This window comes from Aulostomus chinensis, chromosome 17, assembly GCF_037954235.1.
Source record: "Aulostomus chinensis isolate RoL2024-O1b breed Wild chromosome 17, RoL_Achi_v1.0, whole genome shotgun sequence".
In the NCBI taxonomy this organism is placed as follows: domain Eukaryota; kingdom Metazoa; phylum Chordata; class Actinopteri; order Syngnathiformes; family Aulostomidae; genus Aulostomus; species Aulostomus chinensis.
Window position 1 is genome coordinate 20,249,885 of NC_141336.1, and position 26,861 is coordinate 20,276,745.

Sequence of the window (26,861 nt, forward strand, 5' to 3'; positions counted from 1 at the left end):
TAAGCGATGCGCATACACCGCCTCGATCTGCAAGAAGCCACGGAGGGTTATCAAAGGTTATGAGATAAAACAACATCTGCCAAAAACAACCAACTCAGTCTAAATCGAAAGGAAATATCTGGAAAAGACAACTACAGATATTTCCGCAGCTGCCAGTGCACCAGATGAAGTCTAAAGGCTACTTACAGTCCTGAGGAACTGAATTTCATCCTCTCCTTCTCCACCTTCAGCCATGGCTGCAAAGGAGCCTGCTCAGACTCGGCAAGCCTCCGCTGGCTCCTCTCTCCTTTCGATATTAGCATATAGCTAATCCACGGCCATGCAGCGGGTTAGATGTGTCACTCAAACCCCCGTGTGCTCAAGCCCCTTCACCGGCCGGAGGAGAAGTGTGTGAGAGCATCGGTGGGCTGGAGAGAGTGGGGACGGTGTGGCGGGGAAGCGGGGAGAAGCCAAGTCGTGCTGCCGAGATACAGCAGCGTGGTCTTTATCCTCGACGTCACCGGTGGACCGTATTAATACAAGCGGGGAGCGCCAATATTCAAACAGTAAGGTGTCGGTTAACCGCTGGTCCAGTGAAAGAACGCTCCATAGCTTCTTGTTGTTGTTGTTGTTTTCGGGTTTTGTTAGCAAGGAATTGGTCACGCTAACGCACGTGCGCGCGAGCTAGCCCACATCAGCACCACGGTCAGCGCCCACCACAGCACGCGCTCACCTTCATCACCAATACCTGGAGCCCCCCCTCCCCCCCCCCCCTCCCCCCCCCCCCCCATCAGCTACATACAGCATTGTTTCTTACGAGGTACTACTACTACTACTACTTCTTCTACTACTACTGGTAACAAGCGAGAAACTACCAATACAGTAAGATTATTGTCTCTTCTTTGTCTTGTTTTGCTCATACTTTTGGTAAAAAAAAACAAAAAAACAAAACACGTGTCGTTGATAAAGAGAAATGAATACTGGATCCGTTCCATTTCGTGTCACATTTGCTCCAGTGGGCCAGCAGTCACAGCGCAGGAACCCCGGCCTACCCAAACGGAACTGGTCCCTCATTAGTGCCGTTAATTGCACCTGTGTTTACCCTGCGATTACTTACACAAGATGGCTGCTATGAAAAGGGGTCGATAAAGAGATGTGAGTCCCTAATAAGACGAAGAAGCTCATTCAAGTCAATTTTTTTTTCGATAGGTGATAATATTGTAATATCGTTGACATTGCCAGTTATATATATATATATATATATATATATATATATATATATATATATATATATATATATATATATATATATATATATATATATACACACACACACATACTGTATAAAACGGTGGTATATGTTTCTACCTGGCCAGTTTTCCTCTCGTCTCTTCTTCAAATGTTGGTCGTTTGTTGTTTGTGTTTGGGAAACAGTGCAGTACATTTATGATTCATAAGCTTCTCCAAATTCTTTGGCCATTACTGTTTCAAATTCAAATTGTTAGCACGCGTTTATCCACTACGTATAAAATGTAAACATCATATAAGCTAATAGCTAAATGTTTCAATATAATATGCAGGCCTATCAGGTATTGGGATGAAATCCAAAATCGTGCATGACTGAAAAAAATATATTTTGAATGAATCACTGTTACATGATTGAATGTATGTTTTTAATTTCTGTTCATGCAAGACAAATTTACACGTTGTAGACAGTTAAGTTGTAACCGTATTCATTCTTGTGCAAGATTACAACCGCTCGAGTGTAATGACTGCTGTGGCAGGTCGTCTGGTAGCAGAGGAGCACAGTGATGAGTCTGTCTAGGAATCCGAGCACGGCTCACATTTGACCTACAGCCAGGTTATGATGACGCTTACTTACTCATGTCAAGCGGAAACGCTCCCATTTCAAATCAAATGCTGCCCTCTAGTGTTCATACTGAGGCCTACAAACCTGCTCCACTGGTTCCCTTGCTCCCTTCTTTCCTTCTCTCCTCCTCCTTGCTCGAGTCTCCTTCTTAACAGTGTTCATCACCTTCCTTAACCCCTCGCTTCCTTTATTTCCAACTGGACTGACTAACAGTCCCCTGAAACATTTCTGGTACCCTTTGAATATAAGCAGTTAGTATTATAATTGGAATTTGATTATAAATTTGGGAACAGGACATCTCAATTCGCCAGCATAATGACCGTGAACATGTGCGTTACTTGCGTTTGGCTGACTATAATAAACGCACTGCGGATCCATCCTGGTTCTGACATTCTGAAGGGGAAAGAAAATGACAAATTGTTATCTTCCTCATTACCAAAGACAGCCAAATATAGGTTTTGCGTCATCGTGGCTTGAGATTTTTGTTTCAAGAGCTCTTATTTATGGTGAATTTGAGTGCTTTAGCCAATTCAATAAGCGGTGAAAATCGATATATAATTTAATTAAAAAAAAAAAAAACAATTATGAAATGGAAGTAATGGTACCGTAGGTGCGCAGGTTAGCCTCTAGATGTCTCTCTTCCGTTTGGAATAACGTCACCTCTGCTGCTCTAAGAACAAGTGCAATATAGACGTATGTGCGTGTCTCTGTAACTTAGGTGGTGTTTTTGGAAGCAGTGGCAACTGCATGGATGATTCACGTAGATTCCCTGAAACCAAACTTTGCTCCAAACAGATATAAACCCATCGCATGGCCTACCTGCCCGCCGCAGCTGCATTGACCCAAACGGAGGGGGAGGGGGGGGGGGCATCTTTGATAGAAAACTACCCAATCACAGGACAGAAACTCAGCGCTGAGTTTTCTTATTGGCTCGCATTACTGTCAATCATGGGGCACAAGCCCAGTGAAGCAGCGGTGAGCTCTGGCTGGCTGCAGTACAGAGATGTGAAGAAATATTTGACATGACAATCGGGTAAGTAAGTGTTTATCTTTTGCTCTGTTTTACCTGCTGTAGCTGCAGGGGAGTACAGCGCACTTTCAGCTCATAACTGGACGCAGGATGGCAAACCGGAGATGATGCGGGGCTAATGTGCTTTTGCATTAAAACGTAATTTTGTCTTAAATATAGCCCATTTTGCCCTTATATCAGTTACAAGTTTGTGTGCAGCTGTCCGCATGCCGGAAAGAAAGTCTAATTATGCTGCTGGCGTTTCCACATAAGCGAAGCGCTTCGGTTGTTGCAAGGTGACAGTAACCCATGGGATTATCTTGTGATGCAAACAGAAGCGAAATGTTTTAAGTTTACGATGGTAACCACCGTTGTTAAAAAAAAAAAAAAGCAAGCGTGCATGTTTTGCCTTTAAACATGAATAATGGCAGCCATGCATGGTGCTGTGTACAGTATGTGTCGTCACCTTGCGAGACACTCACAAGGTTTTATGCGGCATCTTGTAAAATATAACAAACACTGGTTTGAATTTTAAAAAAAGCACCCATGATGAGGGTAATAAAAGGATAAAGAAGCAATGGGGTTACTGTCTCCTGTTCCAACCAATGAAGTTGTTCTTTCCTGGTGTTTAACAACACTATGGGAGCAGTTGTAACTCTGCTGGCTTTAATGTAACCAGTAGTAGGTTGTATTTGATTTACTGCTGGAGCTCAGATAGTATAACAATGTGACATCACCCATAAACGCCACCAGCAGGGCTAAAATGTTTGTTGGTCAAGCATATGATATGTCTGCAAAGTCAGATTCAAAGCTGTGTGCTGCTCACTCTCTGACAGCATCAGTGCGGGCCAGGGGACGAGCCAGAGGCCCCTCTCTGCAGTCCAAGCCCAGTCACTCGGCCTGTTGACTGACCACTTTCTATGCTTTGGTGATTAACATGGCACCCGTCATGGAGGGCAGACACACTGTCTTACTTCTGTATGTGCCCATCCGTGAGTTCAGCAACATCAGCCTGTACTTCACTAAGAGTCCGGCTCCAAGCTTCAAGTACAAGAACCGCACCCCTCATTCAGACCAGACCGGTAATGACCATGCTTGGGGAAAGGAGGATCTTGCAGTGTCCGAACAAAGAGGCCAGTCTTCCAGCTCCTCATGCGAACTCCTCAATTCCCAGCAAGCAACAAAGGAAGCTGTGGCAGAGCTCTGCTGGCTAGCAGCAGAGCACCACCGTTTGCTGGCTGATCTCTTCTCGTTGTGCAGGGATTGCGCCATCAAAGTCAAGATGGGTAACCAGGATGGGAAAATCCAGGATTACATTGAGTGTCAGGAAGTTCACCCCAAAGGTCAGGTTCTCAGCAGCAGTAGCAGCTACTCCTTCACGGCGGCTCCAGAGCATAAAGTCGCTACATCAAAGAGCAAAAAGTTCAAGAAGTTGGGAGGCAAGAGGCTCGACAGTGCAGAGGATTTCCTACAGAGTCAGATGAAGAAGAAAATTACAAGTGGGACTACAGCCTGTGACATTCCTGCTCAGAATGTGATGTCTTCAACCTCAGAAGCAAACCATGTCTTTGACCGTCCAGTGATCAACTCTTATGTCAGTGCAGTCAGTAAGCCCATTCTGCCGATGGAGGAACCCTTCCAAATCACCCGGGAGTGCTGGGACTTCATTGAGGACAACCGAGCATTTGACCCCGACATGGATTTCTGTAATGACTTCTCAGAATACGACAGTGAGCTGGGCTACGAATCCTCATCTTGCAGCCTCCTGGAAGGTCTGACCCGAAGAGAAAGTGGGAGCAACCTTCGACCATTGAGGAAGTTTGATTCCTTGTGCGAGACTGTGGCAGAGAATGCAACAGTCCAGACTGCTCCGCAGCTGTACGGGGAAGCCAACCAGAGGGGTATGGGAGTCCGGGTGGTGACTAAAGTGCAGGATGTGGATGGTAGAGTGCAACATATCAGTCACACAAGCCCAGACAGGCCAGGGCCTACCAAATCCCATCCAGGGACTAGTACCTACTCACAGGAGTATGGAAATTTGAGAGGACCAGACACAGACCACCTGCTTGGAGTTGGTAGAGAAAACACACGTAACAAGCTTTCTGAAGGTCTACGATTACCCTTGTCCCACACTACCGAACCTCTTGCCCCTGCAAAACCTCCCACAAAGAGCCCCTCCTCACATTCTCTTGCCGGCATCTTCAACACTTCTTTCCCTGCTTCAAACAGCCTCCAGAGCATGTCCCCAATCCTGTCCCCTATGTCCTCCAAGCAGACAAGCCCACAGCTCAACCACCGTATTGTACTGCTGTCAGATAAAGATGTGGACCAAGAAAGAGACAGCTCCAGTAATACAGACGAGCCCAAAATCTTCACTGAGGTCATTGACAAGAACGGCAACAAGCGCACTGTCACACGTCTGGATCTAAACCTCAGCAGGCGGCCGAGCAACTCCAAGTGGAATTCTTCCAGCAACTCGACAACAACAGGTGAGTGGCTGCTTTGATGTTAACAGAGAGATCGGCGCTTTGATCACTTTAGCAACATTATTTGTTTGACAGACTGTACCCTTCATCTGGGAGAACACAGAGTTGGGAGAGAGAGACTGTTGTTGAATTATTCCAGCGATTATCCTGCAGCTTGTAACAGGCAAACGATTTACTTTGTCACCTCAGCTTTTAACCTTATTTTACACAAAATAAACGGGTTAAACCAGTTGGAAGACCTTACTTTCCAAACTGTCCCTGTTAGTCCAGTTAGATTGAGTCTTCTGTTCCGGTCTTGACTTTGACATGTGACCACAAACACAAATTAAAAGCTACCCAACAGAGTTGTACAAGGGCAAAGCAGGGCCTGAGAATAGTTTGGCTGATGATCCATTTTAACCCTCTAATCGCTGCAAGGAAGGAAGAGATTAGAGTGGGTGTCTCAGATCAAAGACTTGACACAAAGTCCGACCTGACCAGGGTTCTCGTGAGCGTGGTGTGAACTCAAGCATTGCCAATTTGCACTCCAAGAAATCTGCTGTCCCTTCTTGAAACACACATCCTACCCAGTTCACAGGAAACTGACAAGGGATCAGGAACCCAGTGGGCACAAGCCTCAAGGGGTTACAGAAAAAAGGATTAAGATTAGCAGAACTTATCATCGGTAAAAAGTGGTTAATAGCATGTATCTGAGGCTGACAAAGATGGAAAAATGGATTTAAACACTTGCAACATACAACTGTTGGCCTGTCACAAGCTTAGAACAGGGTTTGAGATCTTATTTCTTTTTCTGCACTTTACAGCTGCTCACCAATGTGGCCACATTTGCCATTTTATCAGAAAAGCAGGGTCCTCTTTTGTTTAAAATGTATGTCTTTGTTTATTTGATAGGGACGATACATGTCATTGAACATCAGTAGATAGAACACAAGATGTAACTGTGCCAGTGTTCCAGGGGACAGTGCAAGATTCCAAATTCGCATTTCGTAGATAGGAAAAAAGGAAAAAAATGCAATGCAAAACTATACACACAGTATAGAAGTCCTAAAAAATAGAAAATGACAGAATGCGTTAAACCCCACTCTGGTTACCATGTTCCATTAATGGAGATTAAATGTGGAGCGTATGAGCTGTATGTGAGCGTTATACACAGTACCAATGTCACTCCAAACTGCTGTTGCATGATGCTTTTTAAAGATGCCTCATCATTGTTGCACCAACTGCATTTGTATTGTGGTTAATCCTCTCTTATAGTCGCTGTAACACAATATTTGCTCTAATCTGCAGCAAACAGATGGCCCTCCGTCGATTATATAATTTACTGATAGACTGGGGATAATGTCGGACCTTTTTAATGTCCTCCTGGGCAGTTTTAACCCCAGTATTTTATAAAGGAATGGTTGTTATTCAACTAACATAATCAGTATTGCTTCCTTCATCAATGGCTGGAGGAAGATTTAGGGGTGAAATGCGAGTAGCTAAGCTCTTGGGTGGACAGCGATATAAATAACCCTGCTTACCTCACGTTAAGGTGATTTGGGTCCATTTGCACTGAAATAGAAAAAACCCACAGATGCCTCACGGCTACGTGAGCACACATCATGGGCATTGTCTGGAATTAAACTCCATCTAATGGTTCTGTCTTTGAAATTTAACTTCATAATGCAAAAACGAATATTTTACTTCATGTGTAGTATGTAATTTGTCTTCTTAAGAGTTAACCATCAGATGATTTGTAAGATTAATTTTTTCCCCGCATCTCGCTCTACATATGCTACAACAGGCTGCCCAGCTTAAACCTTTAATCTGAAACAAAATCCCACTGTCAATCTGCATTTTGCTGTTTATTAGTTTGCAGCTGTGTGTCTTGATAACTGAATGTACTTGAAAGGTTAATAAAGTTTAATGAACATCTGACGGTCCAATCAAAAGGGATAAGTGGGTGAGTAGTGAAGCTGGCGGTCCATGGTTCATCACGGCTGAACTAATTACGATTTGGGCTCTTTCATCTCGGCTGTCTATCATTGTGGCTCGTTGTTTATAAATGAGTGTCACTATGCAGGCGGGAGTTGGGTTTAGCATTCAGTTTTCTTGCACGTGCCATCGTTCCTGTGTAAAAAAAACAAACAAAAAGCTCGTCCCCAGCTACTAGGGTGTTTGCACCCTTGTACATGCAGGTTTTTAAACCCAGGTCATCCTACTTAAAAAGGCTGATTGACCCCTCTCTCACTGAAGGTAAACAAGTCGCCCGTCAGTTTTGTTTTCTGCTACGTTACGTTTGAAATCACAGTCGCACAATAAAACAGGATAAAGACGGTAAAAAGTAGAAAGCAGCACTGAGGGCAGTGACAGTGTTTCGATTACTCTTTTGTATCTTAGAGGTGTACGATCGCAACTTGAGTGCAGATGTTTGGAGCTTGTTGGTAGGGGGTTGAATTGCCGGAAGTGGAACACAAATGATCCCATTCACCCGGGTTGTGTGTTTAATTCAGTGCTGATCGGAGCCACAGCGATGTCTCCTGCAGTCATCTGACCCTGTAGTCAATGCTCATTAAACCCTTTTACATTGCAGACGAAAGCCAGATGTTAGCTGGGTTCTTGACTGCTGGAGGATTTCAGTTAAGTTTTATTTTTGCATTTGTGTTCCTGCACCCCCTTAGCTCTTGGATTAGGATGCTAAACCCATTTCTGAAGCTTTACAAGAAACACTGAACCAGTATTACTTTAGGGGAGTGGAAACACGCTGGGGACACACTGACATCTCATCACTTTCATTTATTTCTTATTTATTTCATTTACACATCTGTTTATTTAAACATTTTAACCAAAATAGTTGAGTTGTAGATCACAAAAACCAAAATGGAGACCCGAAAGACTCCTGGCATTTCATGACTTTTTTTTTTTTCTTCAAATTCGACTCCAGCATCAATGTCACTTACTACGTCTGAATCCCGTAGCTCCTCTTAATCTATCAATATTTGCAGGTAACTAAAACAGATTGAACCACATCTAATTGTGTGTTTGTTTTTCACAACAATCATTGTGACAATTCATGGCAGGGTAAACAAAGGTAAAATTGATCAAATTAATTAAGGTCCTTTTTGTTTTGCATCTCACAACTATTCAAATGACCCAGTATGCCCACTAGAGTCTTGTCTCATCCAGATGGAACATGACCATGGTAAATTCATGTTTGCATGTTAAGAAAAGAGCCTGTTGTATAATTAAAGCACATAAATATGAATGTTTGTGTATAATTCTTCACCCTGCCCTCCTCCTTTCATTCCCTACTTAATTTATTGTCTAACATACGGCAGACAACACCCTAATCAGATTACCCAAGACGTTCCAGCAAGGTCATATGAAACTGATCCCTGCTAGCTGTCATTCAACACATCGTGTGCTGCCATGCAACATTGTTCCAGCCACTGAGAACAAGGGCCAACTCTATTCAGATAATGAAGCAGATTCAGCCAAGACGGGCTAAGAAATCTTCCTCCCTCAGCCTGTCTCGCCCTGCTGCTCTACTGCAAACACCACACTGGGAGACAAAGGTCTCTTATAACGTATAACCTGTTTTCTTTAATAAATGACTTTGCAACAACAGCACATCGGTGAGTGTTGTCTAAATTCAGTCTCCCGCTGTTGGGAGATTTCAGTATGGCCTTTTAATCTACACTCACCAGTGAAGTGAAGCTGACTTTACTAAATTTCCTGTCTCCTAGTTAGATGGCTGCCAGGCCTGATGAAAGCACTCTTCCATCTCACTCAGTTCTGTATATCCCATCAGCCTCCAGAGCTGCATCTAAATGAATAATGATGACTGTGTGAGCACCATGTCATGGTACATTTCTGCTCTGGCCCTCAGGGTCCTGCAGCACTTTTGCTGGTCTCCACTTGTAACTAGTTGGTATCCCTTCATGGTGCAGCAGTCAGTCCATCAGCCAGCCTGACAGCCTTTTACAGCTAACAAGACTGTGTGGCGAAACAAACGTGACAGGCGCAAAAGCAGCTCAGTGATTTGTAAGTCCTGCATTTTACATGATTTATATTCAAGTCTATGATCTTCCTTCCTGGCTAAATGATGAAGGAGGGTGAGGGCTGCCACATGGCCCCGTTCCTTTACTCTGAATAATGAGGTTATAGATTTTAGCGAATAAAATAGGACACACCGAGCACAGCAGCTGCAGTGTCCTTAAGAGGAGTGAGAAGCTGTTGTTGGAGAAGGTTGTGTTTAGGAATAAGTGAAATCGACTTGATATTTTCCCTTTTTAACGACAGATAAATATTTGGAATTCCTGATTGTTTCTTCTAAACTACAGGAGACTCCAAGCCACCAAAAACCATACGTGTAATTTCTTTTTGAATTCCATAATCCAGAGAAAACAAAATAGATTAACCTGCTATTATGAGAAAATAACCATTATTAAACAGCCATTTTCGTTAGATAATTTAACTTATCGCAAGATATCAAGATAAGGAAGCAATTAACGTGGTATAGCGACAATATATCAGTTGCTTGTAATCACTTACTTTATGCCAAAATCATAAATCTTGTGATAACAGATGATATCTCGTTATCTCGAATTAACAAAGCTACAGCATTAGAAAGTACGGCATTCCCAGCTTCCGTACTTTTGCTTTTAGTGCTTTCATTAGTCAATAAAGCCTCAACAAAGCTTTCCCTGACCACTGAAAGAGTGATGACCAGCTAGAGTGGTGGGTGGATTAATCCGTCACCCTTGACAACACCCACCTGTCAGGATCTGACATTGGTTGGTCTCTGAGCCACACCAGATAGTCCTTCATTAAGATGATAACGTGTACATACCTCAGGCACGGCCGCGCTGCCTGACAGCTGCTCTTTCACACGCTGTGATTTTCACGGACGCATGATGTGACTGTCAGTCAACACCAGCAATTCTGCACTTAAGAAAACTATTGCAGAGTTTGTCTGAAAAGTCCCTGAAAGTAAGCAGACTTTCCCACGGAGTGTAGTGCATTATAGGTAAAGACAGTGTTGGTTGGACTGATAGTCAGCATAATGCGCTTGCTGTCAGATAAAACTATCCCCTGACTAAACTCAACCCCATTTGCATCCCGTGTTCCCTCAGTTATGGAAGCTAGGATTCTGTTTCGGCATTTAGAGCAGAGGGGAGGGTGATTAAATGTCAATAAGCACACTGTTTTCCCCAGGGCAAGTCAACTTTGATACACTGCATGAGAGTGAGTAAAGAGACTGACAAATGAGAAGATACATTCGGATCCTAATGCATATTTAGAGTTGATTTTGCAGTGGTGTGTGTGTGTGTGTGTGTGTGTGTGTGTGTGTGTGTGTGTGTGCGCGCGCGCGCGCGCGTGCGTGACTGCAGTTTGTTTGACCTTAGAAATACTGATGTGCTCTTTCCTCGCCCTGACCAGATGGGGGCAGTGTGAGCAACCTTGCACATTTTTTATTAATTGACTAACTTGAAATGAGCTGGCACACATGCATTGCCAAACCATCAAGTTCATCATCTACAGATACTCATTTGAAAGTTAAAAAAAATGATGTCCATAACCTTTCTGAAATAATAATCACAAAGTGCTTGACAAAAAAGGTCAAAACACAATGAAACAATATAAAAGCTAAAAAAATATATATACCAACCCAAGTCTAACTAAAAGTCTGTCAACTGGCTGCTCTGTAAAATGAGTCGATCCATAGCAGACATGTTTAAAATTGTCGTTTACTTATTTATACATTGAATGTCTTGTGGCAAGTCAGTGTTGCATTTACAGTCAGACCACCTGATTTGAAATGAACCAGGGATTGAAGAGAGAGCTGTTCCTCATCAGTACTTTCTTTTGCCTGCATTGAACTTAAATCTGCATTTGGAACGGTCCCAGGCCACAGTCAGCGTTTCCCACTGCGGGCCCGTGCAGTGGAGCATTATCATAATGAAAAGTTATTAATCTAATCCTTCTTTTTCTCTGCTGTCCAAGTCCAAGATAACTGGCAGGAGCACAGCCACTGCTAATGTCTCAAAATGACTGATTGTGGTGAAGTTAAATGTGAACGCTTTCATTATTCAGTGAAACCCTCCACTTGGGTGTGTGTGTGTGTGTGTGTGTCCTGTCAAAACTGAATTCAAAGCACTTGGCTGAAACTCAGACTCGATTCAAAGAGACTTCCACTCTCTTAGGAGTGAGTGAAGGGAGACAGTACAGTAAAACTGCGATGGCCTGTTGTTCAAGGACACTCGTTACAAACTGAGGAGGTGGCATATGTTCAGGTTTTGTTGAACAGGAAGTGATTTGTGTTCCCTCTCATAATTCTTCTCAAACAAGTCTACATGCAGGCGTTGTCTTACAGACAGAGGAAATGTAGACTGCATTTTCAAGTTTCTTTCTCCTCTCCAGTTCTCTTCTCTCCTCACCTTCTTTTTTCCTCCTTTTCCTACCTCTCTATCCTTGTCCCATATCTGGTAACTGTCCCTCCCTTTTTCTTGCATGAATGACTCCCCTGAGAAGTTGCATACTTGTATCACGGCATGATATAAATGAAACATCTTTGTGTGCATTTTAGTAATTGAAAAAGCTCCTGCAATGGTGCTCTGAGTGGCTAGCTTAGCTTCCTGATGTTAATACCATGTGACTTGTTCGGGGCATAACACACGTGGACGGCTCTGTAGGTTCAGGCAGTGTGTCGCTAGGCAGTAAATATGAAAGGCTCTTAGATGCACAGAATAAATCCAGTCTCCACTGTGCCCTGCAGGGGATAAATCACAGCCAGGAGTGCTTCCTAATTTAATTATCCCGTTATGCTGTGTTAGTTTTGTTTTTATTGCACGGTGTGTATGACTGCCTGGTCAGGAGAGGGCAGTCTCTCCAAAACTAATCTTAGGGGAAGTCTTGTAATTTTAGACCCACAGATGGCTGAACACAGTGAACTTTCTGGTAGTACAGTGCAGTGCCACTTAATGGTTCTGTTAAAGGGAACATGCCATGAATGAAAATCAATATTAGACAGGGTTGTTTGTTTCTGAGACAATCCTTATTGGGTCAGAGTGGCTGGCTGCTGGTGATGACTATGGGAACAGTGCTGGCTAAGTGCAGATAAAAATAGCTATGTGCCCTCGAGCCTTCACCTAAACGGGGTTTCTCTTGCTCTCTGTTTGACACTAAAAGATTCTGATGCCTGCTTTCTATCTAGTTCTACTCCTACTGCCCATTCAGGCCACACAGGAACACGAGTCGCCATTTAGCAGCATTGTCTCTGATGTAATAATTCCATCTGCCATTCCTTGCACAGCATTAATTACTCTGTGGTCGCCTGTGTTTGTGTGTGTGTGTGTGTGTGTGTGTGTGTGTGTGTGTGTGTGTGTGTTTTAGAGGACTCCTTCTTGCGACAGGATGATATTTGGATGCTGGAGGGTGATGAGCCCCAGGAGCCCCTTTCCCGTGTTGCACGCCCTGATCATCTGGATTTCCTGCGCATTACACCGCCGGAGGATGACATCATCGGCGACACGCCTTACTATCCCAAGCTTGAGGGCACGGTGAGGGCCTTCGTTAGTTACTTGCAGTGCCTTTGTTCACAGCCAGAGCTTTTCTTTCTACTCAGTCATTTAACCACCTGATTATAAATTCTTAGAAGTGGATTAAAGGGGTCACGGATTCTAATCTTTAAAATGTGAGCTTAAGCCAAAACTGACTGAGATCATTCCACTCAAACCTTTCTCATTCAGAGAAGAAAAAGCAAAATGTCCTGTTCATTCGTCAACCATTTCTAACAATATTTTCTGTGATGAAGTTTCTTTGTTACTGAGAAAAGGTACATATTATTTATATACAACAAGTCTCCAGCTAGTAGTTCACTTCAGGTTTTATTTATTTAAGTAGCATATTTAAAAAAACAAAACAAAACTGTGTCACTGTATCCCAGATTCTGAGTAATGATGAAAGAATATTTCAGTCTCTGAAACTCACTCCAGATTTCAACATGCTGTCTGACACAGTAATCATTCCTGTGTCTAATAAGATAGTCTACTGGGTGTGGTTTTAAATGGTAGAACAGTGCAAGACACACATTGTTTTCTCAACACACAATACCTGCCTTGGCGCTAAACATCATCACTTATCACACCCATACAAAGATGCAGCTGTAGCTACAGGGAACTGGACTATGTATTGTTTTGAAAGTGACAGCCATCTTACATACTTTGCATGGCTTATTTGCCTCTATCATCCATTTTCAGTGAATGTATTGTGTTCTCCAACTGCAGCAGCTCTATAGACAAAAGCCAGGCTTAAAGGTTTAAGTCAAGTGAGATATTTGTAACAAATTACCACACGAGCTCCAGTTTTGAGCTGATGCATTCTTGTTCTAATAACAGAGTTCACATCACTGTCTTTTAAATCAGTGGCGACATATCGGTGACTCTTTTCTAGTTCAACCTGTCGGGGGATTTATTTTGTGTGCGTGAAATACCACTGCTCTTACATAACTTAATTCCTCAGCTTGCGAAGCCATCGTGCAATGTGTGTGTGTGTGTTCAGGTTTGTTTGTTTTTTCAGACAAAGGAAAACATCCTCACTGATGCTGAAAAATGCTATGAGGACAAGGATGTTATTTAAAAGTTTTTGATCAATGGTTTTTGTAAAATTGGATTTAAGACACTGAAAAATCTCACTTTAAAAGGGTTTTCAGAAGTGTGCTCATGGGTCCAGCTTGTGTTCAATCATGCAGTCTGAAGGAAGGCATTCATGGAGGGTGACCTCTGGTAGCTAAGGGCTACCATAGCGATAGGAATGTTAGTGTTTCCTCCCTCCTTTTTTAAAAATTATACCAGTACCTATCAGATATTTTAATCTGAGATAAACTGGCAAGATGAGATAGAAATGCCACAGATGTAGTTTGTCTGTGTAGTTTTATTGTCCCATTTTAAGACTTTCCTCACTTAAAGTAGATAGTTTGCTTGCACACTTTAAGGTTAGCTAATGCTAGCTTGTAAACTTTTCTGGTTGGAAACACAGTGTGTTAAATTCAGTCTTCCTCCTCATGACACAGGTTTTATTCTTTTCTTAAACATTGGTCCTAATCATTGTGAGGGTAAGTGAACTATCCTGTCTTGCCGTAGCTGTGTTCCTCTAATCACACAAGGTGCTTGGCTAATGTTTACAGTAGCATGTTAGCTAGAGCTAGCTACAGTACAGCCTCACGGACTAATCCTAAAAAGCCCTGTATCACGATAGTTCAATACCTAATGGTGCAGTTCATGGTTATGGGACTCCTACAACTCCCCACCGGAGCACAGACAAGCCTTCTGTGTTCATTCTTTCACCTCAGCAGCCATTTTAAAAGAGGTAATCAGACACCTGTGGTGCCTGGTGCTACAGGTTCCCTCCCAAGAAGGGAGGGATCTGAAGGGAGGCGTCCCCAGACTGGGTAGACGAGTGAGACACTTTTTTTTCCAACCTGAGGATTTTTTTTTTCTCACATAGCAGCACACAGGGCTTTCCTGTAAACTGAAGCAGACCCACGGACTACTGGATGAACAGTTCTGTCATGGATTCCTGGCTGTACACCAGCATTTAGGAAGGATATTCAGCAACAACATGGAAAATACAGCTTGTGGGAATGCTTTGTGAAAGGCAGGTGAACTCTGTTCTCCTGTTCTCACGTGGAGATTACACAGGACATGCTTGCAGCCAGTGAACAGCTTGACTTATCTTGCAGCGTCATGGGAAACTTTCTCACACTGAGGAGACTGACCTGTACTACTGATAATGTACAGTTAGTCGTAGTCTTTATGTGACAGCTGAACTGACTACTCTATGCGTCCTGTTTCTGTGTCACTAAACAGATTTATACAGCAGCATTGTAAGAATTGGCACCCTCCAGGAGACGGTAAGAGGAGCTGGGGAGATTTGTGCATACAAAGGCCTTTTGTTCCAGTTGTGGTGGAATAGGAGCAGCTTGATATCTGGAACTGGAGAGATGAACATTTAGAGGCATTTTCAGTGGACACTTTGCTGAAGAAACAAGCTGTTCAAGTTTATCTTGTTGGTGTGACTTCTGAGTAAGAATGGAGAGTTCAAGTAATTCAAAGCCATCTAGTTCATTCTTAAATGTCTTTAGCAGTCTCTTCAGCGGTGACAGGTCTGTCCCCTCTGCTGTACTTACATCATTCAAGGATCTGTCAGATGGTGAGAGTCCCCTCACTGAGGAATGTCAAACTACTAATGGAGAGAATGGGCTCAAAGCAGATTCCCTACACGGTGGTGTTGCTGCTCCTTGTGAAACAAAACAGACTGTTGACAAATGGAAAGAGTCTGAGACCCAAGTTAAAGCAGAGCAGAGAGGCTCAGAAGATCAAGATCTAGTCCAGGTCACTAGGGTGGAAACATATAGTGACACAGAAAACGAGGAGGATGAGGCAGGCCTCAGTAGCACTAGCCTGTCAGGGGAGCTAGGCAAGACCAGTGAGCCCAAGCTAGCTGAGGTAGACAACGATACAGGAAACGTTGGTGATGAAGATAAGCAGAAAGAGAACCAAGTACCTATGTTTAGAACACACACATTTAAGGACAACTCTCTTATCGAATCTCTTCTACGTTCAGGCAAGTCTACCAAAAGACTTGACTCTGGAACAGATCTCTCTAGGAGCGGAGGTGGGTGTTGTCCCAGTGACAACACCAACGCTGAGGATGTAGAAACATGTGCAATAGAGTGTAAAACTGTGAGGACAGACGAGGATGAGAATTATGCTGCCATAGATTGTTCTCTGCCTGATCCCTCCATCGTCTCTGGACATTTAGCTTTGGAGGCTGCAAGTCACGATGCTGCAGTGGCCTTTTCATCAAAGGAGACGGGAGATGACTCAGATGGTACACAAAGATCTGATACTTCTGCACAAATGCCCAAGGAATGTAAGTCTACCCAGGCGGAACAGTCAGATGCCTCCAACATAAAAAATTCACCATCCTCTGCACCTCAGGAGTCCACAGGTAACATTCAGTCAAATACCAGTCCTGCCTCGCCTGGAACAGCTACTCCAAAGACACCAGAACCAAATACACCAGCTCCAGCAGCAGCATCCCCCTCTACCGCTTCTATCTCTTCTCTGTCCAGAGAAGCATCCCCTTCCTTCCAAATGCCAGCTCTCTTCAGTGGTTTACGTGTGCTAAAGAAGGGAGCGGTGGGGGATGAGAGGGAGACACTGTCGGAGATCAAGCAGAGGGAGAAGGATGCTGAGCTGGCGCTGCTCAGCCTGAAGAAGACAGTGAACAAAGCCAAGCTTCTTCCTGAGCAGAAGACATCCACTCCAGTCAAAAAACATGCAGAGACTAAACCCATCACTGAAACCAGAAGCATTGTAATGGGACAGTTGAGTCATCTCCTCTACCCAGAAAAGCACAGCGAACACAAAAAGTCAGATGGCGAAAAGAAAGCTGACCCTGAACAGAAGACAAGAAAGGAGTCTGAGGATGGAGAAGAAGTGTCAGGACAGAAAACGCCAGAAATCAGCACATCCCCATCTGACATAAAGAAATCCTCAGACTTGGCCTATGAAACCTTCAGGAGCTTTTTTGGCCCCAAAACTCTCAAAAAGGAAAAAACAGAAAATGTAGATGTGGAGGCAGTGAAGAAGAAGATGAAGAATGACAAAGAAAATCTCAGGTCTATTTTTGAGAGAACGTCCAAGTCTCCCAGCAGGGAAGTCAAAAGTCCTGCTGAGGCTAATGTACGTAATCACGTTCTTGTATCATTTGAATTATAGCTGTGTGTGCGTGAGAAAATAATGCTCAGTTTCAGAATATCACCGCATTGCCCTGCTGTATGCCTCTGTTGTCTCCCCCGTAGACGGAGGTCACTTCCCCTGCAGACAGTGAGGACCGGACTCCGGGTCGTCTGCAAGCTGTGTGGCCTCCGCCCAAAGCTAAAGATGACCAGGAGAAGGTGGGGCTCAAGTACACCGAGGCAGGTAAGAACCTCAAGCACGTCACTTTAAACATTCCTGCAGAGTCAAGCTTGGACTGACACGCCTCTCATGGCTGGTACAAATCACTATTTGAGCCTTGACATGTTGAGACTCCGCTTTAATCATTCAGAGATGATTATTGGTGCAAATGCAAGTTAGAATTTTAGTTAAGTGTTTCACAGCACTGCAGTGTTTTGTGTATGTTGGTGAGATAAAAACATTAATTGGAATAAAGGATACTCTGTTTTGTGTTCTAAGTGTGTAGTGCATTACAACAGTGCAGCAGCAGCTGTTGTCTGGGGTTTAGTTTAATAACACAAACTGTATGGATTATTCTGGGGATTTGTGCTTCATTATCCTGCCTTGCTGTGTGAGAGAAGAGCGTAGGCAGTGGGCTCATAGAAACACAAAGCAAAAGTCACTGAAAGAGAGCTCTCAAAATGAGTGCTTAACTTTGCTAACTTGAATCACATGAAAATGATGAAAACAAAACCTCTATGGACGCGACAGGAGATCAAGGCTGGAGTTAGAACCAGAGACGGCTACAATCATCCCCACGGGTTGCCAACTGTCCCTTTTTTTTTAATGTGGAAACAAAATAATCACCATAATGGATTTACATATAATGGTCATGTTGTGCTCGTGATCATCAACGTCATTTTCATGAGATCTTTTATGTGGAATGTTATAAGGAGTCAGGATTCATAATTGTAGAAATGAGCCCAAAATTCAACGGTCAGATTGTCAACGTAGTCATCAAAGTTTGACAGCAAATCAAGGAAATCTCTGTGACAGTGAGGTGGAACTCATCTCGAAGTGAAAGTACATTTAAGATGTCAGGAACATTTTATAAACTATAGGAGCCTTAAATAACAGGCTTTGCATTTATTTGATTAATGATTGACAGTTACAAGAAGTACACAATAGATGTATGGAGCAAGGAGTTATGAAGAGCCTCCAGGCTTTGCTTGCTGTCTATAAGTGGGTTAAAAAATAATTCTGAGGTGTGTAAGAGCAAATTGTGGACATGTTCCCAAACACCTGTATAGTTTAATGGACGTTTGGGTGAATTGTAATGTGGGTGACCTTTCACTCACCTAATTGTTTTGTGTCGCGCTTCATACATGCCAGTTAAGTGATTTAAAACTGGTTGGTTGAGTTGTAAAAATAGCTCTAGCACAGAGAAAGAAGGTGATCCACCCCACTGTAGCATTTTGTCTCCTCTTAAGTCTATGATGACGGAACAACTTGTTTGCTCTTGACATGCAGATTACTCTGTTTACCATGCTTGTCCTTTTAGAGGACAAGTTCGAGAAAGCATTTGAATTCAGTACACCAACAATAATGATTTACATACAGTACAAGTGTTGTTGTGCTGACTGATTTCAGAGCACCAGGCTGCCCTCTTGCAGCTGAAGAGAGAGTGTAAAGAAGACTTGGAGCAGATGCATGTAAGTGAATAGAGGAGACACGCTTCAGACTTCAGTGTTCACAAAAACACTTTATGCACCAGAGACAATTATCCCTGGTAAATCTGTGAGGGCAGAATAGTGCAAAACATCTAAGATTCCCAGATGGAAAAATGATAAACTAACAAATGAAAAAGAAAATAACTTGTGACATTAATTCATGACTCTGCAATTTCTATTGCAGAGCAGTAATCTGTCTCGAACACAAGGTGGCACTAAGTAAACATGAAACGCTCAGGCACAGCAGTTGAACTGGTGTAAACTCCTGCAAAAATTGACCTCAGATACTTTCAGATGTCACATATTTTGAATGGTCAGTCTTAGCCAGCCGATCAGTCTAATTAATGGTCATCTTCATCTTTTATGCACTTAATGTCCAGAAAATAAAGAGTAGAGCGTGTCAGATATAGTTGTGTTTGCACTGCAGAGGGACTGTCAGTAATCTGGTTAGAACCTTGTCAAAATGATTACATTTGATCAATATATGTGTTCAAAACAGTGTCCCTAATATTAAAAGTAATATTCCTTCACCTTCATTCAATGAGCCTCTCCTGAATCTCTGCTGAGGTAGCAGGGATGCCTGCCTCACACATTCAAGGCCTCTGCTTTAGACCACAGGGGGCGCAATGCACCTACATATACATGTTAGCTTGTGACCTTTGAACTCAGAACAAACCATGAACCATAGAGGAACCTATTGTGCTTTTCTCAATTTTATAGTTGTTGCAACGTGTTTGTTAAACAAAGACCTGGTTCCAAATACAATCAAAGTAATAAATGTGAACCCTGGGAGCAAAAGCATAGCACTGTGGTCATCAACATTCTGACTCATGTGAACCTGATAGCAGCTCGTCATAGATGTCTTCATATGGTCATCTGCTCCAGGTGCAGCCAAGTACAGGGACTCTGCCCCTTGGCAGACTTCCTGTAGTCAACCAATCATGAAAAATGGGCCTTTTGGGGAGGAGACCCTTAAAGAGACAGGAGCTCAACAACATGTGTCAGACAGAGCAGCAGGGACTGCATAAAGGGCCAGGATAAGCTAACTAAGGAGCTCTTCAACACCAAAAGTGACAATGACTTTCATTATGTCAGTGTTTTAAAGTTTGAAAAATTGGACTTTGTGCTCTACAAACAATAATTTCACGCACTATGTATCAAAGAACACCATCGTAATGTTCATTCCTCTACAAGAATCGTACAGACTGATTCATGGACTGCTTCCTTAAAAAGTCTGATCTTTGAATAGGTTTCTAGGTCTGTCTGTTCCAAGCCTTTAATTTGACAATGACCAATACTGACGCAGAGAAACATGTACCACATCCCACAAGAAAGGGCAGAAACAGGCCTAATTCTATGGTTAAGCTAACACAAGTTAATAAGGAACATGTGTAACAATATAATCCTTGTTGTCTCAAATCAGTAGTTTTCTCTGTTGGATTTGTGTCATTGTTTGAAATGTCAAATGAAAACTGTAGTTATCAGATTTTTTATTTTCCACTCAGCTATTGAACACAATTTGTGGTAGACTTTAATGGGAAGATAGGATTTTTTTTGGCCTTTTTTTTCACAAATCACATTTATGAAGGCTTGCGGAAGAATTATTCAACTTTAATCATTCAGTGTGATATTGTCACTTGAAATAAATTGGCTTATGCATTTATTTGATGGCCTCTTTCAGGCAGATTATGAGCTCCAGATCTTCGAAGTACGAGGCGAACATGCTGTGTCGATAATGCAACTGGAGGGAAAAATCGCCAAGATGCAAAGAGACATGGCGTACAGTATGATTCAGGGGCGCGGTGAGCTCCGAGATGTTGCTGTGTCCACTGCAGATGACCCCACACCCAGAATTTGCCGTACCGTGGGTATCCAGACGGACAGAGAGACCTTCATCAAGAGCCCTGAGGGTGATGCTCAGAACATGCAGAAAAAACTGAACCTGGATAATATTGGATTGAATCTGGGGGTTAGAACAGAAACTGCCCCAGGGCCGTCTGGACCGCCTCCTCCTCCTCCACCTCCCCCACCAGGCTTATCTGGACCACCACCCGCTCCTCCACCTCCTCCTCCTCCTCCTCCTCCTCCTCCTCCTCTGCCTAGCAATATGGGAGCGCCGCCACCCCCGCCACCTCCACCACCTCCACCACCTCCAGTCTCTGGAGGTGCTCCACCACCACCACCACCTCCACCTCCCCCTCCTGGCTTACCTGGAGCTGGTCCACCTCCTCCTCCCCCTCCTCCTGGCTGTGGCCCCCCACCTCCTCCTCCCCCTGGGGGATTCAGTCTTGCTCAACAGGTGGAGAAGGCCCCACGGAAGCCTGCTGTTGAACCGGCCTGTCCCATGAAGCCTTTATACTGGACCAAGATACAGATACAAGACAACAAGTATGAAGTTGTTTGTTTGTTTTTTTCTATTGGTGACAGGTCTACAGATGTAGGAGTGTAGCCCCATAGCTACAACTCCGGCTAAACCAGTACAGGAATTTCATAGAGGAAGCAACAAAATTCAAAACAAAACCCTCATATTTCCATTCCTCTCTGTTCTTAACTGAAAATCAGCTGTTACACTTCAGATCATGTCACAACTCTGACACTTGGTGTGAACAGATTAAAATGAGTCTGACTCCTGGGTGTCACCACTTGGTACCAACAGAGGCCGCTGCTGCCCGGCAAAGCTACGCATTGCCATCACTTCTTTACTTGCATCCAGTTTGGGAACTAATCCAAATCTGAAGACTCAGAAAGCAGTAGGACTAGAGGACTTCATTTAAGTATCTGGTTCAGGATTCACACCAGAACACCCAAACCAGTTGTCATAACCATTAGAATGCGTAGGCGTGTGTCTTGTTTACATGAGTGTACAATGCTTATTGTCAGTCTAAATTTAGCTTGTCAAGTTATTGCTATTTACGAATCTAAACCTGGTTTGGGAGGTTATTGGAGTATATTTAAGCCTCAACTACCCTATATAAGTGTAGAGTTCATTGAGTCGGGTCTGTTGGGGACCAATAATAGTCTGAGCACTGGTATCCAGAGAGATATCAGATGTGTTTGCTGCACCACCATCCACTCATCTAAGGGCCCTATTGAGATACTCTGTAATTGTAAGTGGATTATCCAGCCCATTTAGTGTGGCTGTGGTTGTTGCCTGTGAGTGCCAGGCTTCGAACTTTATGGCCTTGTATTTCCATGGCTGGATTAGTGAGGGAAGCTGAGTTGTGGTTCGCACTCTCTCACTGGCCAACAGTGGAGGACTGACTGACTACACCACAGCAGTTTCATGTCAGCTATAAATTCAACCGTAAAGGGGAAAGTGAAGGGGCATTAAATGGGTCAGATGTTTAACTATAACTGGATCAGCTGTGTGATCTCTGTTAATGGTGTGAGGGTCTGAGCTGTGTAAGGTTGAAATGTTGCCAGGTGTCTAAATGTAAGCCTAAAGTGCAGCTGGCAGCATACAGGACAGATTTTCTTGGGAATCTTACCAAAGAAAAGGGAACCGCACTGTGATGGGGATTTGAACTCAGTAATAGTCATAATCCTGTCAATTATAAAGTTGTCTTGCATGGAAATATTTGGGGGGTTTTGAATGTCATTTTCTTTTTCCAAGCTTATGTGCTGCCCTGTTGATTTTAGAGTCAGAGGCTCTTCGTTGGACGTTTTTCTCCCCCAGCAATTCTCAGAAAAGAGAGTAAAATCAAAGGAGGGTTTTGGGACAGTATAATTATGTCCTCAGCAGAAAACCTCTTGGCTGCCCCGGATAAATACATTCACCACAGTAAAAGGGAGCCAACTGCATGAAAAAAACAATTGGACTTACTTGACCCTAATTGAGTCAGTGGCGGTGCAGTTGATCATTCTGGTATTTAAGCTACGATAAGCCTACCAGCGCTGGTGTTAGGATGCCCTGTCCAGGTTTTCTTTCAAATTATAAATGGGCCTCGACTCAGCAGGGTGATTGACATGTCAGTTATTAAACTGTGACCTACTAGAACAACTAAAGTGTGTGAAAATAGGAAAAGGCTACACCAGTAATTCAGCATGTGCAGGGCATTAGAGATGATGTTCCTACAAAAATCTCTCTTTGAATACATTTTTACCTCTGCCAAAGAGGTTATATTTTTGAGGGCCCTTTGTCAGCAGGATTATGCAAAAGCTGTGAGATCCAATTTTCCCCGACCTGGTAAAGGGTTGTAGAATGGGCCACAGAGGAACCCATTTCAATTTTGGGGCAGATTAGTCATAGCACCATAAGGTGGCAACGGAATGGCATGTTTTTTTTCACTTTGATGTTCTCCTCCATGTGGGTTGAGACCAGATACTTCTCAAATTTGGTCAAAAACAACTTAAGAACTTGATGAGGGGTTCCTGCGAAGACTGTGAGTTTTTGTTTTACGGTGTTGCCATAGCGAGGCGGCCAGTTTCACCGCAAAATATGAAACTGTAGTAACTGGATTCCACGTAGTCATATCTTAACCAACATGACATGTTTGATGAGTCCCAGACTGAGGACACATCTACTAGCTGGATATAGGTCGTAGTCACAACACAATCTCGCGGTTACTGGAAGTGAGCCCGATGTAACAAACATCATTTGATTTACATCAAAATGACAGCATCATATTATGGGTTCTTTATGACCAACATTTGTCTGCTCCTTCATGGGTTATATCAGCTTTCACCAGCCTCTCCACCTATGAAACGGATGTGCGAGGGTCCACTCATTTCTGCTTTTTGGCCTTAATTGGGTCCTGACTATGAAAGTGTTGAGAGTTTCCCTTGGCAGAAGTCTACTCTCTCTGAGTGCTTTCTAGTTTTGTATGTCTCCCGATGTCTGTTTGATGAACAGAGTTTGGGGGAAAGTGGAGACACGTGTTGAGTTTTGGTGGACACAAAAGTGTATGTGTTGGTAACAACAGATTCCTTAATGTCGTCTTGACTTTAGACAGCTCTTGTTCTTGTTTTGGCCTCTGTTTGTTTTTTCCATGTTACTCAGCAACTTCTCAGAGGCAACGTTGTCCTCTGTCTTCTGGTTCATCTGCTGGAAATGATCCTTAATTACAGAAACAAGCTTGTTATTTTTATCAACTAGCACGTAAACAGAGCTTTTTCAAGCAATCTGGTTTAGGGGTAATTCTTGCCAAGTTTTGATGGGACAGCAAAATGGAAAACAGTGGGCAGGTTTTAATAAACATCAAATAAGCTTCCACAAATGGAAGTCACAATTTGCTTAGCACTCAGAATAAACCTAGAAGTTTCTATCCTTCCCTGGAAGTCAACTCTGAGCCACTGATATCATGACTGTGATATAAATCTACTGCACATGGGATGCGTGGATTTATGTTGAGATTTATGTCGAAGTACTTCAAAGATATACCACAGACTAAATCTCCACCTTTTCTTCCAGCAACAACACTCTCTGGGGTTCTTTGGAGGAGCCTGATATCCTCAACACCAAGGAGTTTGAAGATCTTTTCTCCAAGAACACCCTGCAGCCAAAGAAGAAACCTCTGTCAGATACCTATGAGAAGAAAGCCAAAACTAAGAAGGTATTCTTACTCCCTCTCCCTCCAAGTGGGATTTGTCTTCTCCCCGCCTCCATTTTCCCTCACAGTGATGGTGGTCGTCATCAACATTTATCTTACTGCAGCCACCTGAGGGTCTTATTTGTATGCTTTCTTATCCTGCTTTCTTAATGGAGGCTCCTGTCTGCTGTCATGTTTGATCATAAATCAAAGAAAGAGTCGGGTCCTCCTCCAGACTGCTGCCTGCAGTTGTATAGCTTTTGGCAAACACATGCTATCAGTTTGTGAGTTGACTCCCTTATGTGTGTTTTTGGGGGTAATCTTACTGTGTGGGAGTGTAGTGTAGTGTAGTATGGCATCAAAACTGTTGTTTTGCCGTCAGTGCAAGGTTTTAGACTTACACTCAGAAAGGAAAATTAGGAGAATGTAGATGCACAGATTTTGTTTTTACCCACCAAAGATGCACTTGTTGATGTCAAATGCTGCAACTCTGCACCTCTGCTACAGCCAGCACCTTGTCAGCATTCTGGCTGCTTCATGGTCATGACTGTGGCGTCCGAGCAGACTGTCCCCACTAAATCCATACACATCCCCTGTTCTGATCAATTTGTCAAGGCTCCACTCAAGTCCATTGGGCCACAGAGTGTGTGTGTGTGTGTGTGTGTGTGTGTGTGTGTGTGTGTGTGTGTGTGTGCGTGCGTGTGCGTGTGCGCGCGCACGCGCGCGCATGTGTCTTCCTCTGTCCTTGGTCTCCATCCTCAGATCACTCCATCTAGTCTGGTCACTTGAAAGGAGCAAAATGTCCAACATTTGATCCAACTCAGACAGCCACATCCAGACACAAATCCTGCCAACTGTCTCCTGTCTGGGCTTACATCAGCTTGGAAGAGGTTTGATACCACTAATGGAAATGCTGTTGAAACAAGTTTATATCAATCCAAAAAAAAAAAAAATCTGTCTACGTAGCATTTAGGCTTTTTATGACTTATTATGATAATTTCCAATGCAATATTTTATTTTGGGACTCTACTAGAATTGCTTTACATGATTTCACACTGGCCCTTAATGCGCGCCCTCCATCCTTTCTTAAAATAAGCCTTTTTTTTGTCTCTTTCCACCCTCCTTCTTCCGATTGGCCAATTTCCAGAAGCCAGCGGAGGGGCAGCACCTCAAACTTCAGAGACACATTGAACTTTGAATCCCTGTACTCTCTGGATGTGCTGTTCAAAGTGCAGATGACCATATAAAGACATCTGTGATGAGCTCAACACCAAAGTAGAGCTATTTCAAACCGAATGTCCAGAACGGTTTTGAAGCTTGAGCTTTTTGCCCCCTTGGATTTTTGAACATATGTTTACCTCATTATGTAATGGCTGGCCGTGTAACATTATGGATATAACAGAAATTATAGAAAGGAATATTTAGTCCCCTTTAAAGCAGGATATGTAGGTTTGCCGCGCTGCAGCAGCCTGGTCTGATACAAGCGGTAAAACAGAGAATGCATTTCTGTTAATTTAAAAATTGCTAGAGTACCACATAGCAGTTACATGAGAGGAGAGAAACGTTACCATGTTAAAATGAGGGGAAAAGACTTAAGATTGTTTGCTCAGGTTAAATACATGAGGTCAGAAAAGGGATAAAAGCAGCACCGTTTTCTTTCCACACATCTTAGTGTACCATCGGTGATGTTCAAACTGATACTTTAGTCCTAAAATTAGAGGAGGACATTTATTATCTTAATTTGAAATATTGTACATTAAAAAAGAATCACCACTATGAAAATAAAGAAGTTTAATATTTAATCTCAAGGTCTGTGTTTGGAGACAGCTAGAACATTCACAGTCCAACTCTCAGATCAAACAGTGAATAAATGAAACACATGGTTGTTTTCAGCCCACTTAGGAGTCAAACTTACTGGAAACTTGTTTACTCAATAATTTTTCTATCGCTGAAAGTTTACACTTCGCGTTAAAAGGAGAGAAATCATCTGAATCACTAGCTGATGATCGCGTCCAAGAAGTTCAGCTGGTTAGGGGATGGGAAAGAGGGCACTGGGGGGGAGAAGACATAGAATAAAGAGAGGGAGGGTGAGGCTGAAGGGATAAAAATGGGGTTGAAGACTAGTTGCTACTCCGCTAAGGAAAATTGGATTGCAGAGGTCGACTGAACGGGGGAAAAGTGACAGATCGGACTGTGAAATTGTGTAGGCTCAAAAGTCACTCAGTCCCTGAGATGAAACCAGGTTTTAGGTAGTATCAGGTGCCTTTTACATACTTGTACCAGTTGTACTTTTTCTCTAAGAAATTAAAAGCTGTTACTTCATTGATAATAGATATCTCTCAACTTCCAGGCGTGCTGCCACCGTTCACTGCAGTTGCTGCAGGAGACTTGTGTATAACTGCGCTTGAGACAGCTTGTTGTGTTGTTGTGCGTGATGCAGCAGAGATGTCACATGGTCTCACTTCTCGTGCTCCAATTGGACATTTGGCTCCAATTGATGTGAAATTAATTTCAATGTTGCGTCAATGTTATTTGGTCACAATTTAGTTCCAAA

The 26,861-nt window shown here is 43.1% G+C and overlaps 2 protein-coding genes across 10 annotated transcripts in view; one reads left to right on the forward strand and one right to left on the reverse strand.

Annotated features, from left to right (window-relative positions):
* The window catches only part of LOC147246705 (ryanodine receptor 3), a 98,497-nt gene extending 97,895 nt beyond the window's left edge, over positions 1-602 (reverse strand). For all 8 annotated transcript variants that reach the window (XM_086183418.1, XM_086183415.1, XM_086183417.1 and 5 more), the window contains exon 1: positions 187-602. In XM_086183418.1, the coding sequence (XP_086039544.1) occupies positions 187-234 (48 nt within the window). In that variant the 5' untranslated portion in view covers positions 235-602. The remainder of the gene's footprint in view (positions 1-186) is intronic.
* A 1,836-nt stretch (positions 603-2,438) lies between these two features.
* The window catches only part of LOC147246706 (formin), a 52,076-nt gene continuing 27,653 nt past the window's right edge, over positions 2,439-26,861 (forward strand). The window contains exons 1-7 of one of the 2 annotated variants that reach the window (XM_086183420.1): positions 2,439-2,882; positions 3,695-5,347; positions 12,719-12,885; positions 17,193-17,313; positions 18,700-18,761; positions 20,461-21,167; positions 24,190-24,331. In XM_086183420.1, coding sequence (XP_086039546.1) covers positions 3,796-5,347; positions 12,719-12,885; positions 17,193-17,313; positions 18,700-18,761; positions 20,461-21,167; positions 24,190-24,331 — 2,751 coding nt within the window. In that variant the 5' untranslated portion in view covers positions 2,439-2,882; positions 3,695-3,795. Of the gene's footprint in view, positions 2,883-3,694; positions 5,348-12,718; positions 12,886-14,991; positions 17,074-17,192; positions 17,314-18,699; positions 18,762-20,460; positions 21,168-24,189; positions 24,332-26,861 lie in introns of those variants that run through there. The other variant, XM_086183421.1, reaches the window with a different exon arrangement.